At 36.7% G+C, this 15,120-nt stretch overlaps 1 protein-coding gene across 3 annotated transcripts in view; it reads right to left on the bottom strand.

Annotated features, from left to right (window-relative positions):
* The window catches only part of ITSN1 (intersectin 1), a gene marked incomplete at its 3' end in the record, with an annotated part of 109,631 nt that overhangs the window by 33,071 nt on the left and 61,440 nt on the right, over positions 1-15,120 (bottom strand). For all 3 annotated transcript variants that reach the window (XM_080614392.1, XM_080614390.1, XM_080614391.1), the window contains 6 exons: positions 13,881-14,125; positions 11,402-11,561; positions 10,332-10,537; positions 9,547-9,629; positions 7,267-7,433; positions 614-659 (listed from right to left, as the gene is read on the bottom strand). In XM_080614392.1, the coding sequence (XP_080470518.1) occupies positions 614-659; positions 7,267-7,433; positions 9,547-9,629; positions 10,332-10,537; positions 11,402-11,561; positions 13,881-14,125 (907 nt within the window). The remainder of the gene's footprint in view (positions 1-613; positions 660-7,266; positions 7,434-9,546; positions 9,630-10,331; positions 10,538-11,401; positions 11,562-13,880; positions 14,126-15,120) is intronic.

The following is a 15,120-nucleotide window of genomic DNA, read 5'->3' as shown; positions in this document are numbered from 1 at the left end:
AAAAAAGAGGTGTCTTCTGGAAAGCTTACAGATGCCTGCCAGTGACACAGAATGCTCTTTTTTAACAATCTTTGGAAATACAATGGTTGTTTGGAAGGACAGCCCTCACCACCCCAAGAGCCAGGGGACTTCCTTCTAGCCAAAAAGTAATCTGCAACATGATCATCTGCAGTACGACCAGGCTTGACAGGCAGTAAGCTACATAGCATGGATACAAAGTACGTGCTCTTGAAAATGAGAAGCAGGCACAAGAGTCCACAGAGTCTACGTGTACCATATTTTGTAGTGTTCTGGGCAAAATGCTATAAAACCACAGGATAAGAATGCATGTTTCAATTTTCAGAGGTAAACTTGGGCTTTTTCTAAGCTTCCACTGTTCTGTATCCATCAAGTTTACATTCATTTTTGAGCAAGCAGATTTTTATCCTCTAGCTACATGCTATCTAGTGATTGATAGAGTTGATTGACAGGCTATCCAACAGTTTTCAGCAGTGCAGATTTATACAAAATGACCAAGAGCAGACATAATTTATTTTCATGGAAAAGATTCTGTTGCCTTTGAACTTGAGTACTTAAGAACAAATATAAGGTGCTGTCACAACATATGACTCACCAGGTTTCTTCCCTAAACTTCCTGTCTTTCCAGCTGCTCCAGGAGCCTTGAAATAGAAAGTAAAATGTAAGTTTAGCACTCATATTTATTTCTCCAGTATATGAAAATTATTTACAATGCTTCAGTTTAACACACTAAATAAGCATGAAAAAATTCTCACAGAAAGATTCTGTTCTTACAGAAACCCTTAATATTTTAGATGGCAATTTATATCTAGGACTAGATACCAAGCAGTGTGTATGTAAGTCGACGAGCAACTATATTAATGTGTAGACTTCTTTCCTGAATTTTTCTTCCTCTCATGGACTGCAAGTACCAATATAATTCCACATTTCATAGCATCTGAATTATAAATCTGCATATCTACAGAATATGAATTCTGTCAAGTTCTATTAAGATAACAGTAGTAGTTTTCAACTCTACAAATAGTCAGATTGTAAATATGCTTAAAAAGCTAACTGGATATAATTATTTCAATACTGTCCATATTACATATTACAAAAATTCTCCTATGGCACATTAGCACTGTCAGTGTCACCACTGCATCTTTTGGACAAGTAATCTGAACTTTGTAGGTGGTGTGTGCTTGCAGTAGTAAAATCCCCACCACCATTTCTGTGCTCAAGTGAGAGCAAAAATAGCTATTTATCTGTAGCTATTTCCTCTGAACCTAAATGGGGTGACTTAAGGGATGAACATCATTATCATCAAGGCCAAGAGATTTGCAAGAAAAGCCTTTGAACAGCCTTCCCTTGAGGCAACTGGTTATTTGGGAAGAGTTCTATTTATTTATTTTAATGCATTCACAGGTCTACTTATATACACGCAATTTGAGTATCCAGAACAGGTCGTGGTCTCAACTTTGTCCCTTCCGTGCTTCCCTTCCTCGGTCATCATCAACCCTCAGTCACCACTCCTGTCTAGGACAGCTTCCCCTGCCCTGAAAAAATTACTTCAGTTTCTTCCCAGACATTGCCAGTCTTATCTGCTGCAATAAAAAGGTTTGATATGGAAAACAGCAACATAACAAATCCAAACTGTACTTTGGCCAGGAATGCTGAATAACCATAAATACCCCCTTGCCTTCAAGCAAGGCTCACAACACTTCCACTTCCCCTGAACTTCTTTAGGATCTCCCTTACAAACTGGGAGCCTACATCACATGATGTGCAAGTTCACAGAATCCTAAATCCTATTTGGAAAGGAACAGTTTTATCCTCAATGTTCTCCATATTAACTTGATGCTTTGAAAACTTGGGGATTCTGGCAGAAACTAATGTAAGGAGTAACTAAAAGACTAGTTAAATAATGGAGAAAATAGGGCCATTTTAAAAACAGGTATTGGTTTTTTAATGCCTCCATACAATAAATTATTAGAGAGATCTTTGATCTGTCTTGAAGATTACATAGCTACTCAGAGACAACCACATTTTTAACATCTTGCAGGAAACCTACTGCAGCAAAACTACTGCAGAAGTCTGATCTTTGAGAGTGAACCATATCACCTCACAATGTTGCATTAGTCAAGCCAACCCCATCTAATAAGAGCAGAAAACCTAGCAGAGTTGGCATGGCCTACCTCACAAGCTATAACTGATAATGAAAGGTAAGAGTGGGGATGGGAAGAATTTATTTATTTATTTATTTATTTTTAATTTGGCACCCAAGCACCTTACATACATCTAGCATATCACACTTTTTGACATTTCACATCTTAAATTTTGGGAAGGGTTGTGGAAATGCAATGGTTTTAAGGTCAACGATATCTGGATACCACTGCCTTGGTGCTGCTTTCTTGTCATTGGTAAAAGACTCATTCTAGTTACTTTCTACAAAGCCAGAAAATCTTTTTCTCTTCCCTATGTTTGTTTCTTTCTCTTCAGTTGTCCACGTTTCCCTACAACCCCTGTAACCTATATTAACAAAAAAAAAAAATGAAACAGGAAAGCATCATGGAGAGATCAGGTACAAAGACTAAGTTTAGCTCTGGGGACAAAGAGAAGATGATCCAGACAAAACAACTGTATGGAACCAAAGGTGGCAACTAGCAATGATATGGTAGTATGAGGAATTAATTCTGCTTTGTAAAATGTTTCTGGCAGAGAAACAGCCTCCCGCCTCCTTAATAAAGAACAAGTGTTTGGATCTTCAAAGAACACACTCCTTCAAAATATCACTTAGTCAACATCCATGTTGCCAAATTAAGAGCATACAGACAGATGAAACAGGCTGTGACAGTTAACTGGTAAACATACAGAGATGATTTTAAGAGGGAAGCTTCAAAAATCACCTTGACCAACTGTGTCTGAATTCTGTTTGAGGATTGTCTGAATCCTTGGTAAAAACGTAGAAGAAATACATAGAGCAGTCCTGCAGTACTTCAATAAAATAATTCATAAATAATGTGTTTAAGATGGACCCAACTCCTGGCCCACTCAGTAGATGGAGAAGTATTTTCTATTCTTTCTTTTGAGAGAAAAACAGTGAAGAAGACATAACCCATTCTATTTCTCTTTTGGACACCTGAGACTGTGTTTGAGGATATTGTGGGACAAGTGATAGTCTCTTGAAACAGTAAAGCAGAACTTGCTTTGTTAATTTGATAAGACACAGAAGTACATTTGCCAATCGTGTTGTACAGGAAGACCTTCAGAATCCAGAATAAATACATTCAGACTGCTACTATTTTCAGGATATTTATACAAAGTTTTGTAACTAGAAGCATTTGAATTTTTATGTTTCCAAGTCCACCATATAAGCTTCATATCTTATGGCAATTATCACCAGTCTCAAGAAAGGAAGGATATAATAAATACTTGTTACAGATCTTTAGCCATCTACTTCAATCTGATGAAAACTCTAAGAACAGACCATGAACCAGCGTTGTCGTTTATTTGACGAACAAAGACTTTCATTCTGTTGGTAAGATAAAACTTTAAGGAACAAGAAATAGTTTCATTTAGCAACTTGGGGTAGATGGGTAGCCTGGGACTAGGTACACAAGAACAGATCAAAAAAAATTTTCTTCTGATGTATAAACCATTGATATTTTGAGGCTTACAACCATTTCTACAAACTCTGTGCTTGCTGTTTAAAGATCAGCACTGCCTTACTTTTTATTTGGGCCTAAGTCAATAGTGCAGAACATATTAAATTAATTTACTCTTTTAGTAACATTTTCCACAATCAGCCAGCTGTCCAAGCACAGCGGCACATCTGAAAGTTAACAGACAGCCACTATTGTGAAATCCTTTGTAAAAACTGGCTCTGTGAACAAGCTGAATAGCAAAACACTGTACGTGTAATGGCAATTATCCATTTGGAACAAGAAATATGTCCTGCAGGGCATATGAATCACTTTATGAAAATAAGCATCCCAGATATCAAGATCTCATGAGCTCTGTGCTTTTTCCTCCCTCTCTCATCAAGATTTTATCTGAAGATGTAATTTTCACCAGCAAAAAGGGCAGTTGGAGCATTTTTTGATGAACTGCACGTAGCTTTTTCAACCCCAGACAAGTTGAGATCAGAGAAACATCAAATTGACCTCTCTAATAAAACCAGTTTTCAGTATTAAATATCTGTTTCTGAGTTCTCTCAGAAAAAGGAAGATTTGCAACTGTGTGTGCCTGTCTCTCACAAAAAAGGACAAGCAACCAGTTCTTAAAGGCACACAAAAGGCAGCTCTGCACATGAGAATATAAATTCCCAAGTGTTGAAACTAAATTCTGTTGGAAATATCTTAAGAGAAAACAAAAGCAGTTTCTTCACAGAAGTTCAAAGGAGACTTAACTAACAAGAATGTAGGTGAGGTTAAGTAACTAATTAGCAACTATTACTATCTACCTACAAACCAGGACTCACAAGGGTTTAAGGAGGCTAACAGTGCAAGTTTTCACTCATCAAGTATAATACAAACTTACAGGTAATATAAAGAGACTTACAGCTCAGTTTCATGATCACAAGATATTCTACAGGCTAGGCAATTAGCTGTACACTTGCTCCTAAACTGCTATGGGACAACCCACTGTCCTTTTGATGTATGTCAGGGCTGAACTATAATCCACATTCTTGACTGCAAAAGGAGCGCTTTTCTTAACCAGGTAAATTCCTTGATATAGACCCACAGATGCCTCTGCTGCCACAAATGAAGGGGTGTCACACCACTCAGAGGAGAATCAAGCTGCTAGAGTTGGGGATAGAGTTCAGAATTTCTTCTCTGAACTCTCACTGAGCAATGCTGTCAGGGAAAACCTATATCCCGCCTAAACTCCACAACTTACAACTGTACAGAATTTACCCTAATTGTCAAAAAGACATGCTAGCTTTCTGTGATGGAATCCATAGTGATACAGCTACAATGCTTCAACTAAATGAACTATTAAGTGCTCCTCTTCTAGTCTGGGGCTTGATTTATCTTTAGCCCCTGATTCATAGTCACTAGATCTGATGCAACCAAAAGGTAGGAATGAGCACAGGCATATCTAAACCCACACACTAAATGTAAGATACGATGTTTTGCTTCTAAAACGAAGTATTTAACACAAAAGCCAGCTAAGAATGCAGCTCAAAATCAGGTCAAGCTAATATAAGCCAATGCTGTGGCAATCTTGCCTCCTTCACTACTCTCCTTCCACATTAATTCTCCTACTGATATTTTTGTAACATATTAGAAGTATGTATTACTTCTACTAGACTAGTTTTCTGCTCTGTGTAGTGTCCTGAACTGGCTTATTAACAGGTCAGATAAAAGACAGTGGCAGCCAAAGTGTGGCAGGTAGGACTGTACCTGTGCTCACTTAGAACGGGTTGCATACGATCATTTTGTGTCAGAAATAGTGAGGCCAGCAGGACTAGGGAAGTGATCATCCCCCTGTACTCAGCAGTGGCGAGGCTGCACCTAGAATACTGTATTCAGTTCTAGGCCCCTCACTACAAGACAGACATTGAGGTGCTGGAGTGGGTCCAGAGAAGAGCGACAAAGCTGGTGAATGGTCTGGAGAACAAGTCTGATGAGGAATGGCTGTGGGAACTGAGGTTGTTTAGTCGGGAGAAAAGGAGGCTCAGGGGAGACCTTGTTGCTCTCTACAGCTACCTGTAAGGAGGTTGTAGTGAGGTGGGTGTCAGTCTCTTTTTCCAAGTAACAAACAATAGGACAAGAAGAAATAGCTTCCAGTTACATGAGTGGAGGTTTAGATTAGATATTAGGAAAAATTTCTCCACTGAAAGAGTTGTCAAGCTCTGGAACAGGCTTCGCAGGGAAATCAATGAGTCACCATACCTTGAGGTATTTAAAAGATGTGTAGATTAGGTGCTTAGAGACATGGTTTAGTGGTAGACTTGGCAATGGTAGGTCTGCAGTTAGACTGGATTATCTTAAAGGTCTCTTCCAATCTAAATGATTCTATGATTCTATTCTATGAAACTACAGTCTTAATGTGCCCAGAAAAGTGTACCTCAAACAGAGGGGAACAACTAATCAAAACTGGGACAGAACTTCTCCAGTATTAAAATTATTAGCTCTAGAGACTGAAGAAAGCTGTTACATGATGTAAAATATAGATGAGAAAAGTTTCTAAAATGTTTCTGAAAGAAGTATCACAATACTGTTTTTCCCAAGGACTGCAATATTAAATACTATTACCTGCAAATTGGTTTTAACCCTGTCTCAGAGTTATTGAAATTTCTCTACTATCTAGAAATTTATTATATAAAGGCCTTCTACAGCTACATACTTCAGTGCAGGTTTTATTCTTTGGCTTTTCCACCAACTGAAATAATTTCAAGGAGTGACTTTGCTCAGACTTTATATTGCAAGTCATTGAGTTGCATCACACACACACAGAGAATTCAAGACTTCTGGAAAAAGCCTTACCAACTAGATTTCTAAAAATCCAGTAATTTTTACTTATTTATTTACTTTTAAAACCACTATTACTCTTACAGACATAAACCAGAACTCCTTCTTGTCAAGAGATTAGCGTTGTATTCAACCATGACTCTAAGCTACTGCGTATTAGTAGTTGAGTTATCCTCTCAAACAGATGAGGAATATAAATGAGAAAACATCTTTCTTTAGAATGCCTAAAGAGAGAGGGGAAAAAAAAAATGTAATAGGGACATGTTCTGTCAGATTATTCCAGCATAAAAATCAGATGAAACGGAACCTCTATTATCCAGCCAAGAACTTTCAAATAAATTTAGTAGTTATCTAAGTTTTGTTTTAAAATTAGTTTCCCTTGATCGCAAGAAAATACGGAGGGGGAGGGAAATATAATAGACTGAAAAATTACTCTTATCTTTTTAAAAAGATAATGGCAGTAAGATACAACTTAGTCTTCAAAAACTTGCCCCAGGAACAAGGTAGTCACAGGTATTATGATTTGCCCCTACAAAACCACCAAGTTAACTATTAACATATGCAAGATTAATTTTAATATATGATCCAAAGTTATTTATGACATTATGTTATAAAGTACAACTTCTATTGCCTTCCCTTTTTAATCTCACATTCAGTAAACTGTAAAATATTTGTACATCTCCCTTATAGAAGAATAATGGATATAAGATCCACTGACTTGCAACTATCACCCTAACACCAAATAAAGCATACCTCCCCAGCTCAAGTTTATAACATTTCAATACGTCTCTACCTCAGAATCTTTGAGTCTCACATAGTTAGATGGGAAAACTCCTGATTTATCACCCAGCGTTCCTGTCCACCAGTCGCCATCTTTCTTTGTTACAAGAATCATATCACCTTGTTGAAAAGTTAGGTCTCCTTGTTCAGAACTCTCGTAAGTATACATAGCAATATACTCTGTAAGAGAGAAATACAGAACATGGGAAAACACTTGACAAAACTCTCAATTATCATTTGCAAAACCTAACTAATATAATGTAGTCTATCCACAGGCTAGATAGAAGACAAACTTATTAATTACTATTCATAAAAACCTCAACATTTAATGTATACAATGATATCCATCAGAACTAAATGCAATCTATCAAACTGCTTCTGCTTTGTTTGCAGTTTTGTTTTGTTTTTTTTAAAAAATAATTTACTAGTAAATTAAAATGTACATAAATTATAAATTGTACAGAAACTATTCTGAAAACATGTTTCCCAATGGTCTCTGTTTTGTGCTGATGGCTGGACTGTTCAGTCTTGGGGATGGAAAGTCTCAGTATCCAAATATCTGTAGTCTTCATTTTACATATGCTGTTTGGCTCTCATATACAATGAAGTCTTTCATTACTTGAAGCTTTGCATGAAAGGTACACATCTGATTGCATCTTACGCAACAGATGGCTGGGAAATGTTAAGACAAAGCCTGTATGTGTTCTGTTTTGTTAAAACACAGTCAACTACTTAGTATTCAAGTGCAAAAACACTAAAGCAGACTGACGTTGAGAAATGCAATGCATAATTCAATCACAGAACTACATGAAAGAATTTTTACATAAATGATTACAAAGAAGAATTTCATACAATTCAGTAACATTTTCTATACAACTTCATACATTCTTATTTAACTGAGCATTATCACATTTTATATCGGCACAAAACAGATTTCTGAAGATTATATCCCTCTGCTTCTAGGACTGGCTCTGGACCTAAGAGCATTTCACAGTATTTCAGTAAGACTTTCATGCATATGTAACAAAAACATGCAAGTATCCACTGAAGCTGGCAATTGTTCTATTTGTTGGAACACCAAATCTGACCAAAAGGCTTAGCTCAGGGAAGTTCAGTGAGAATTCAAGCCACAATTACTACCCTTAATGAAGCAGTTTGTCTAACAACTGGAGCTTAACACATACATCTGTATGCACATACACACCAACACACACATTAAACATAATGTATGCTATACACTGGAAATTTTAAAAAATCCTTTAAATGTGTTTAAATTCTTGTCAAGGAGATGATAAATCCATGATTTACCATTTCTTAAAAATATAGCTTTTTTGAAGTGGTTTATTAAAAAGTTGTGATCCTTTTTATATAGTTAGTAATCAATAATAATATCGAGCAAGACTAGTTGTATTTTGCAATAACTGATTATCTCATTTTTCTTGTTACATGGATCTTTACAATTACCTCCTTTTAATTTCTGTAGTGTTCATGCCAGTGGCAAATTAAATACACTGGTAACCAATGAGACTCTCACTTAAAATTGCCTGTAGAATTGTAATTAAAAAAAATAAAAATCAAGTGTGCTGAAAGGGTTATATACAAATGTTCATTTGTAACCTATATTTAGATTCACTGACTTTGACTGTGATTTAATCTAGCTGACTCCGCACCAAAATGGATTAAGAGTGCCCACACAGTCTGTTAACACAGCTCATGTGGAGACACTAACCTCCAGCTGAAGGGTAGTAACAGCCAGGAACGTGAGTTTTAAAACCCTCCAGAGGCCTGACAATTATCTGTCTATGCCCCAGGCTCCATCTTTAAAAATGAGGCGTAGCCTTGGCTGTAAGCATCACAACATTCTATAACTGATTGTAATTTCTTCAATTAAGAGCTGTAATGAAACATTGGAAATGAGCTTTGGGTGAAAATGAGACATTAATAATTCCTGACATCATGAAGTACATGTACAGATGTGCTTATTTGGTGCTCTGAAAAAAAAACATTCCAGATTGTGAATTGTTACCAAAATATTTGTACAAGAAAGAGTACAAACTATGGAAGATATTTTAATAGTGTGTGAAATTATTTTTCTCTATACACAAGTTACATAAATTCTTACTATAATGATTTTAAATCATTCTAAATGCAAATTGATTTGCACTTAAATTTTACAGGCCTGATTTTAAAACACTAAGGTTTGACTCTAAGCTTGTTTCTGGTAATAAGCTGACTTACTCTACTTAACTACATAGTAAAATACTAATAATCCCATTCAGTTTGAAATGCTTACCTTCACCTGACATGGTTGTTTTTGCTGCTGGTGATGCTACTCTTTTCAGACTAGCAGGACTTTCTGAGGAACCAGAATCCATGCTTTAGAAGAAAATAATGGTTATTTAAGAAATTAAATCTCTTCAGAAAATTTGTTATATTTAAAAACTAAAAATAAACCAAAAAAAAACCACCCCCAAAAACCAAAACCACCATATGCATCCATAAGTAATTCCCTACTATTTAAAAGAAGAGACAGTAAATGTGCAAATGAAATGTACAATGGCCAGGCATGGTTACATTTAGGTTACTGCCTTAAATACACAAGTTTCTACACCTCCTTTTCTCCCTCAAGAAAAAAAAAATAAATCTAAAATAATTCTCATTTGTATTACCAATGTTAATGTTGCCTTCACAAAGAACCAGATTTTGATTGTTTCATCCTCCAAGAGTAATGATAAGTGGTTAAGTTTTGAAGTATAACTTTTTATTTTTGGGGAAAGATAAGCTATGACTTACATAGCTGTAATTCATAAAATCCAATCCACTATTTTTTTGGTTGCAAGTCACATAGAATTAGGACCTTAGATGTTTTGTTGGTTATGCATGGCCCAAGAAGAACTGTGGTCAATTTTCTTATTCCTCCCACAAAAATTTCCAGGGTTGGGAGTCAAAACTGCCCAAAAGAGAGTCACATAAAAAAGGCATTTTTACAGAGTAGGTTCTAAACTTTAAGATTCAAGCGTGCAACTCTTCACATTTATCTTTTACAGTATAGAACTATGGTGAAAGTAAGTAAAATACCTCGTTGACTTCCTAATAGGGCCTGAAATAAGCTTCACATATGATTTAGGAAACCACCCCTTTTGTCCTTGAACCTCTCCGAACCACCACATATCTTGCTGCTCCAAAACTGTGATGATATCATTTTTGTTGAAATTAAGGTGGTTGTCTTTTTTTGCTCTCCAAGGATACAAAGCCTGTGCTTGAAGCCCCTCCACTTTTTCACCCTAATGCAATTTAAAAAAAAAAAAATAAAGAGAGAGAAGTCATGCATGCACCACCTTTCACAAAGAAAGCTGCTTAAGGAATTATATTCTTACGCTACTTATATAGCAACAAAATACACACATTGTTCATCAACTGTATAAAGCAAAGTCAGTCAATTAAACTTACAAATTAATACCTGAAACATTTACAGTCCTCCTACATTTCTATCTGTTAACTCATAATCAATACAATGCAAGATTACCAGAGGTTTTGCTTAACACGTTAAATCAAGTTTTACAATTAAGGTGTACATGTAATAAACCTTCATGAAGCTATTTTGGCAGGACTCAAAGTAAACTTTAAGGAAAATTATGCTTTGCAGCAAGTTATTCATTGTACATTCCAACTCTTTTGGCTCTAAGATACTAAGATATTTAGCATTTTTCAGAACACATTCGCTTACAAGAACAGTATGTTCTTAAATTGAGGAAAAGAAAATGCCTTAGCAGATGGACGGAATTCATCTGATGTGAAGCTTTGCCATTGCTATTCCACTTAACTACATAATCCACTTTGGAGTGAAGGTTATTGTCAGGTGACTGAGGAAAGCCCCAAGGGAGTGACCCAAAACTGGCATTCTGCCAAAACATTAAGGCTAGATCACCAGAAGCTAAAAAAGTTAGCACAAAATAGCATAACAAAAACTGCTTCATGTTAAATTTTCCATGGATGTTGCAAATGGATTTACGCTACCTGTTCATCACTCCAAAATGAAATAGTTTACCTGTCTCATGGAACTGTTATAATGCATGGTCAGTGTTCATAATTTGCTTTCCAAATGTTTGTGCTGGATCAGAACGGTTTCAGTCAATATAGACACTCACCTGACCCAAGACAGGAGAGGGAGATGATCCTGTAACAGTGGCAGGAGTGAAGGCTGATCGCTGCCGCATCTGCCCTGCACTGGGAACGGTCAAAGATGGCTGAGCTGCCCAGGCATCCCAGTTATCAGTCTCTGGTTTCTCACTAGTGTTTGATGGCCAGCTGAAGAGAATGACATAATTCTTATCATTTTCAGCTGAGTAAAAACACTCATGCAGGAAGATTGTGCAGGAAAAGAATTTCTACATTCCAGGTTAATTTATTTAAACTGAATATTCCATAAGCATCATAACTCTCAGGTGGAACTAGTGCAAACATAGGCTAACAATTAAGTTTATCTTAAAAAGGCAATCTCTAAATAGAGTTTCTTGTCCTTGCTACTAGAGGTCAGCTATTCCTGTAATTTACTTTCATTTCTTAGCTGTGTCACAATACAACAGAAGTAGTGCAGTCTACATTATGCACATTTGAAAGGGCTAACTTAAAAAAATAATTATTCTCTTCAAAACTGGTTTGAAATCTTCACACCTGCATGCCACTGACCTCTTACATCCTTTTCTCTTATATATCATTTTGCTGCTTCTCATTCAAATCCTTACCTTTTTAATTTTGCTTAAAATTATTTCCTACTGATTTCTTTCAAATCTTTAGTTTTATGCAACCTCTTAATCCTTTTTATGTTATATCTTGTCCTTTAAAATGCCTACTCAATTTCATAATCCACATCTCTACCTCCAGATACCCACTTAAATGAACAAAATCCCCTGAACTGTAGGAGTGTAAACAAAGCACCTGTCTTAAACAATGCACGTATCTTAAACACACAAATTGCCCTTGCACGTTGCTTGTGCTATTAGTTGGAATAATCAGTCGTTGTCCACCTAGACTGTAAGTGTCCACAGGCCACAACCATCCCTAACTCTTATATTATGTCAAGGACAGTATTATTAGTATAAATGCTCTGGGATTCACTTTGTGTTGAAACTGAGTATTAATTTTTATGAAAAGCCTGAAAGTATGCATTAACCACCTAGGGCAGAAATAGCTTTGTCAAAAGTATGATTTATTGAAACAAAAAAAATCCAGTATGTGCCAGATATCTCCAGGAAGCTCAAGATTAAGTCTTATTCTCCCTCCTCAGAAAAATGACTGTAGTAAACCAGAAGTTTAAATAACTGGAAAAGCTACTGTGACCTAGTTGCTGAAAATTTTGAAAAAGAACATACCATGTTCTTCATGGTGTTGGCTGATGAGAAACTGAACATGAGCCAGCAGTGTGCGCTTGCAGCCCACAAAGCCAACCGTATCCTGGGCTGCATCAAAAGGAGTGTGACCAGCAGGTCAAAGGAGGTGATCCTGCCCCTCTACTCTGCTCTCGTGAGACCTCACTTGGAGTATTGTGTGCAGTTCTGGTGTCCTCAACATAAAAAGTACATGGAACTGTTGGAACAAGTCCAGAGGAGGGCCACGAGGATGATCAGGGGACTGGAGCACCTCCCGTATGAAGACAGGCTGAGAAAGTTGGGGCTGTTCAGCCTGGAGAAGAGAAGGCTGCGTGGAGACCTCATAGCAGCCTTCCGGTATCTGAAGGGGGCTTATAAGGATGCTGAGGAGGGACTCTTCATTAGGGACTGTAGTGATAGGACAAGGGGTAACGGGTTCAAACTTAAACAGGGGAAGTTCAGTGTAGATAAAAGGAGGAAGTTCTTTACTGTGAGGGTGGTGAGACACTGGAATGGGTTGCCCAAAGAAGTTGTGAATGCTCCATCCCTAGTGGTGTTCAAGGCCAGGCTGGACAGAGTCTTAGGTGACATGGTTTAGTGTAAGGTGTCCCTACCCATGGCAGGAGGGTTGGAACATGATGATCTTAAGGTCCTTTCCAACCTTAACTATTCTATGATTCTATGTACTGTAATATTGCAAAAATATATTTAGATATTTAATTTATAAATATGTGTCACATGATCAAAGGATAAGACAATCATTTACTCTACCTCATTTACATAGGTGTTGATAATACTGTACACGGCATTAAGTTAACAAGACATTTAGAGAAAAGCACATGTTCTACTTGCATCAGTCTTACCAATGTTGCGATAAGGAATTAATAAGTCATCTTTTCATGTTAACTTTGTCATTATCTTATTTTGCATAATCCAAGTTGGAAAGCTTCAATGAGGATTAGTGTCAAATAATTTTAACTAAATTTAAGAGAAGGAAGGTGAGCACCTTGGAATTTCCACCATGTCACCATCCTCATTTCTGATGTGCTCTTCTGCATTGCTCAGGCAAATATGATGGAAGCATGGTTGAAGTTCCACAAGGCTGATATCTTAACTATTTACTACGGAAAAAATATTTTCCTTCAAGCAAGCTATTTTTATTTTGCAGTCTTGATACTCGGTGTTAAATGTCACCACAGTCAAATCAATTAAAAAGGACTCCAGCACATTTAAGGTGACAATCACTACCCAAACATACGTTGAACTGAAGTCTGCCCAGTTATTGGTAGTTGTAGTACACTCTGTAGAAGCAGGAGTTCCTATTGACGCAGTGGTTTCATGCACAGATACTTTAGGTGCAGCAGTCGCATCAACTGCTGGCTTTACAGAAGCTGGAACTTCATTTTCAGGTATTTTCTCTGCATAGTTTGCAGGGAACCATCCAGTTTTCCCCTTCAGTTCTCCACCAAGCCACCCTGGTTCTCCAGTCTGGCTTTCATCCACCTGTAGATGCATTAAGTTAGAAAGTTAAGAAACATCACATACAAATGGAATTTTTCCTTTAAGCAATCCATTTCATCCACAGCAATTACCTTTCTCTAGTTACAGAGACATGACACCTTCATTACAAATATAAATTCCAGCTAGGTAGAATTTTATTGTTATTTAATTTACCTTTGGAGAATTATGTTGACAGCTATTTCTTCTATGGTATCTTAATAGATAAGGGAACATTTTGCAATGCAATACTGCTTTGTAATTTATTTATTTATTTATTTAATTTTTTTTTTTCCCTAAGCCAAAAATCAAAAGGATTTCCCGCTGATTAGGTAAAAATGAGTTTTATTTCAGTCCTGATGCATAAGCCAAGCATGGGTTTTTAAACAGTTGCCTGAAAGTCTGTCACAGTACAGCAGACTTGGGAGAACTGAGTTCTAGAAAAATCCCTGAAATACTGGTATTTCTGGTTTAACCAACACAAAACATAGTTTTAACAAGTTTTCCTAGATTCTCTCTTGCAGAAAATGCAATGAAAACCACAGCATATTAAAAACAACATTCATTGAACAATTCAAAACAAAGCCACAGATTTGCTAATGTATTTATACAAAACAATTCCATGGTTAAGTTTTCATATGTAAATTTGCAGGCCTTTGTTCTTTCACCTCACTCTGATATCTTTGCCAAGCCACAAAGGACACAATGAAGTGGGGCTAGTTTTGCAGTTAATATTTTAATTCCAACTTATTATTATATTCATATTAAGCTACAATGTTGTAAACGTCACACTTTCCTGTTAAGTTTTCTTAAACATTTAATATATTTTTTCTCCATGCTCTATTGTCTTAGTCTGCTATTTCACCAGAAGTTATCAGTTTAAGTACTGTGAGCTGCAGCTAACCATATTCAGCAAGAATTGCAGAAGAAAAGTAATTTACCATTGCCATCCTATCCCTGCTGAACTGATAGGGTGGCTAAATACCTTCAAGGCAGGTCAG

Source organism: Psittacula echo, assembly GCF_963264785.1.
Source record: "Psittacula echo genome assembly, chromosome: 3".
In the NCBI taxonomy this organism is placed as follows: domain Eukaryota; kingdom Metazoa; phylum Chordata; class Aves; order Psittaciformes; family Psittacidae; genus Psittacula; species Psittacula echo.
The sequence above is the reverse complement of the archived record's forward strand: the minus strand, read 5'-3'. Positions and strand labels throughout refer to the sequence as shown.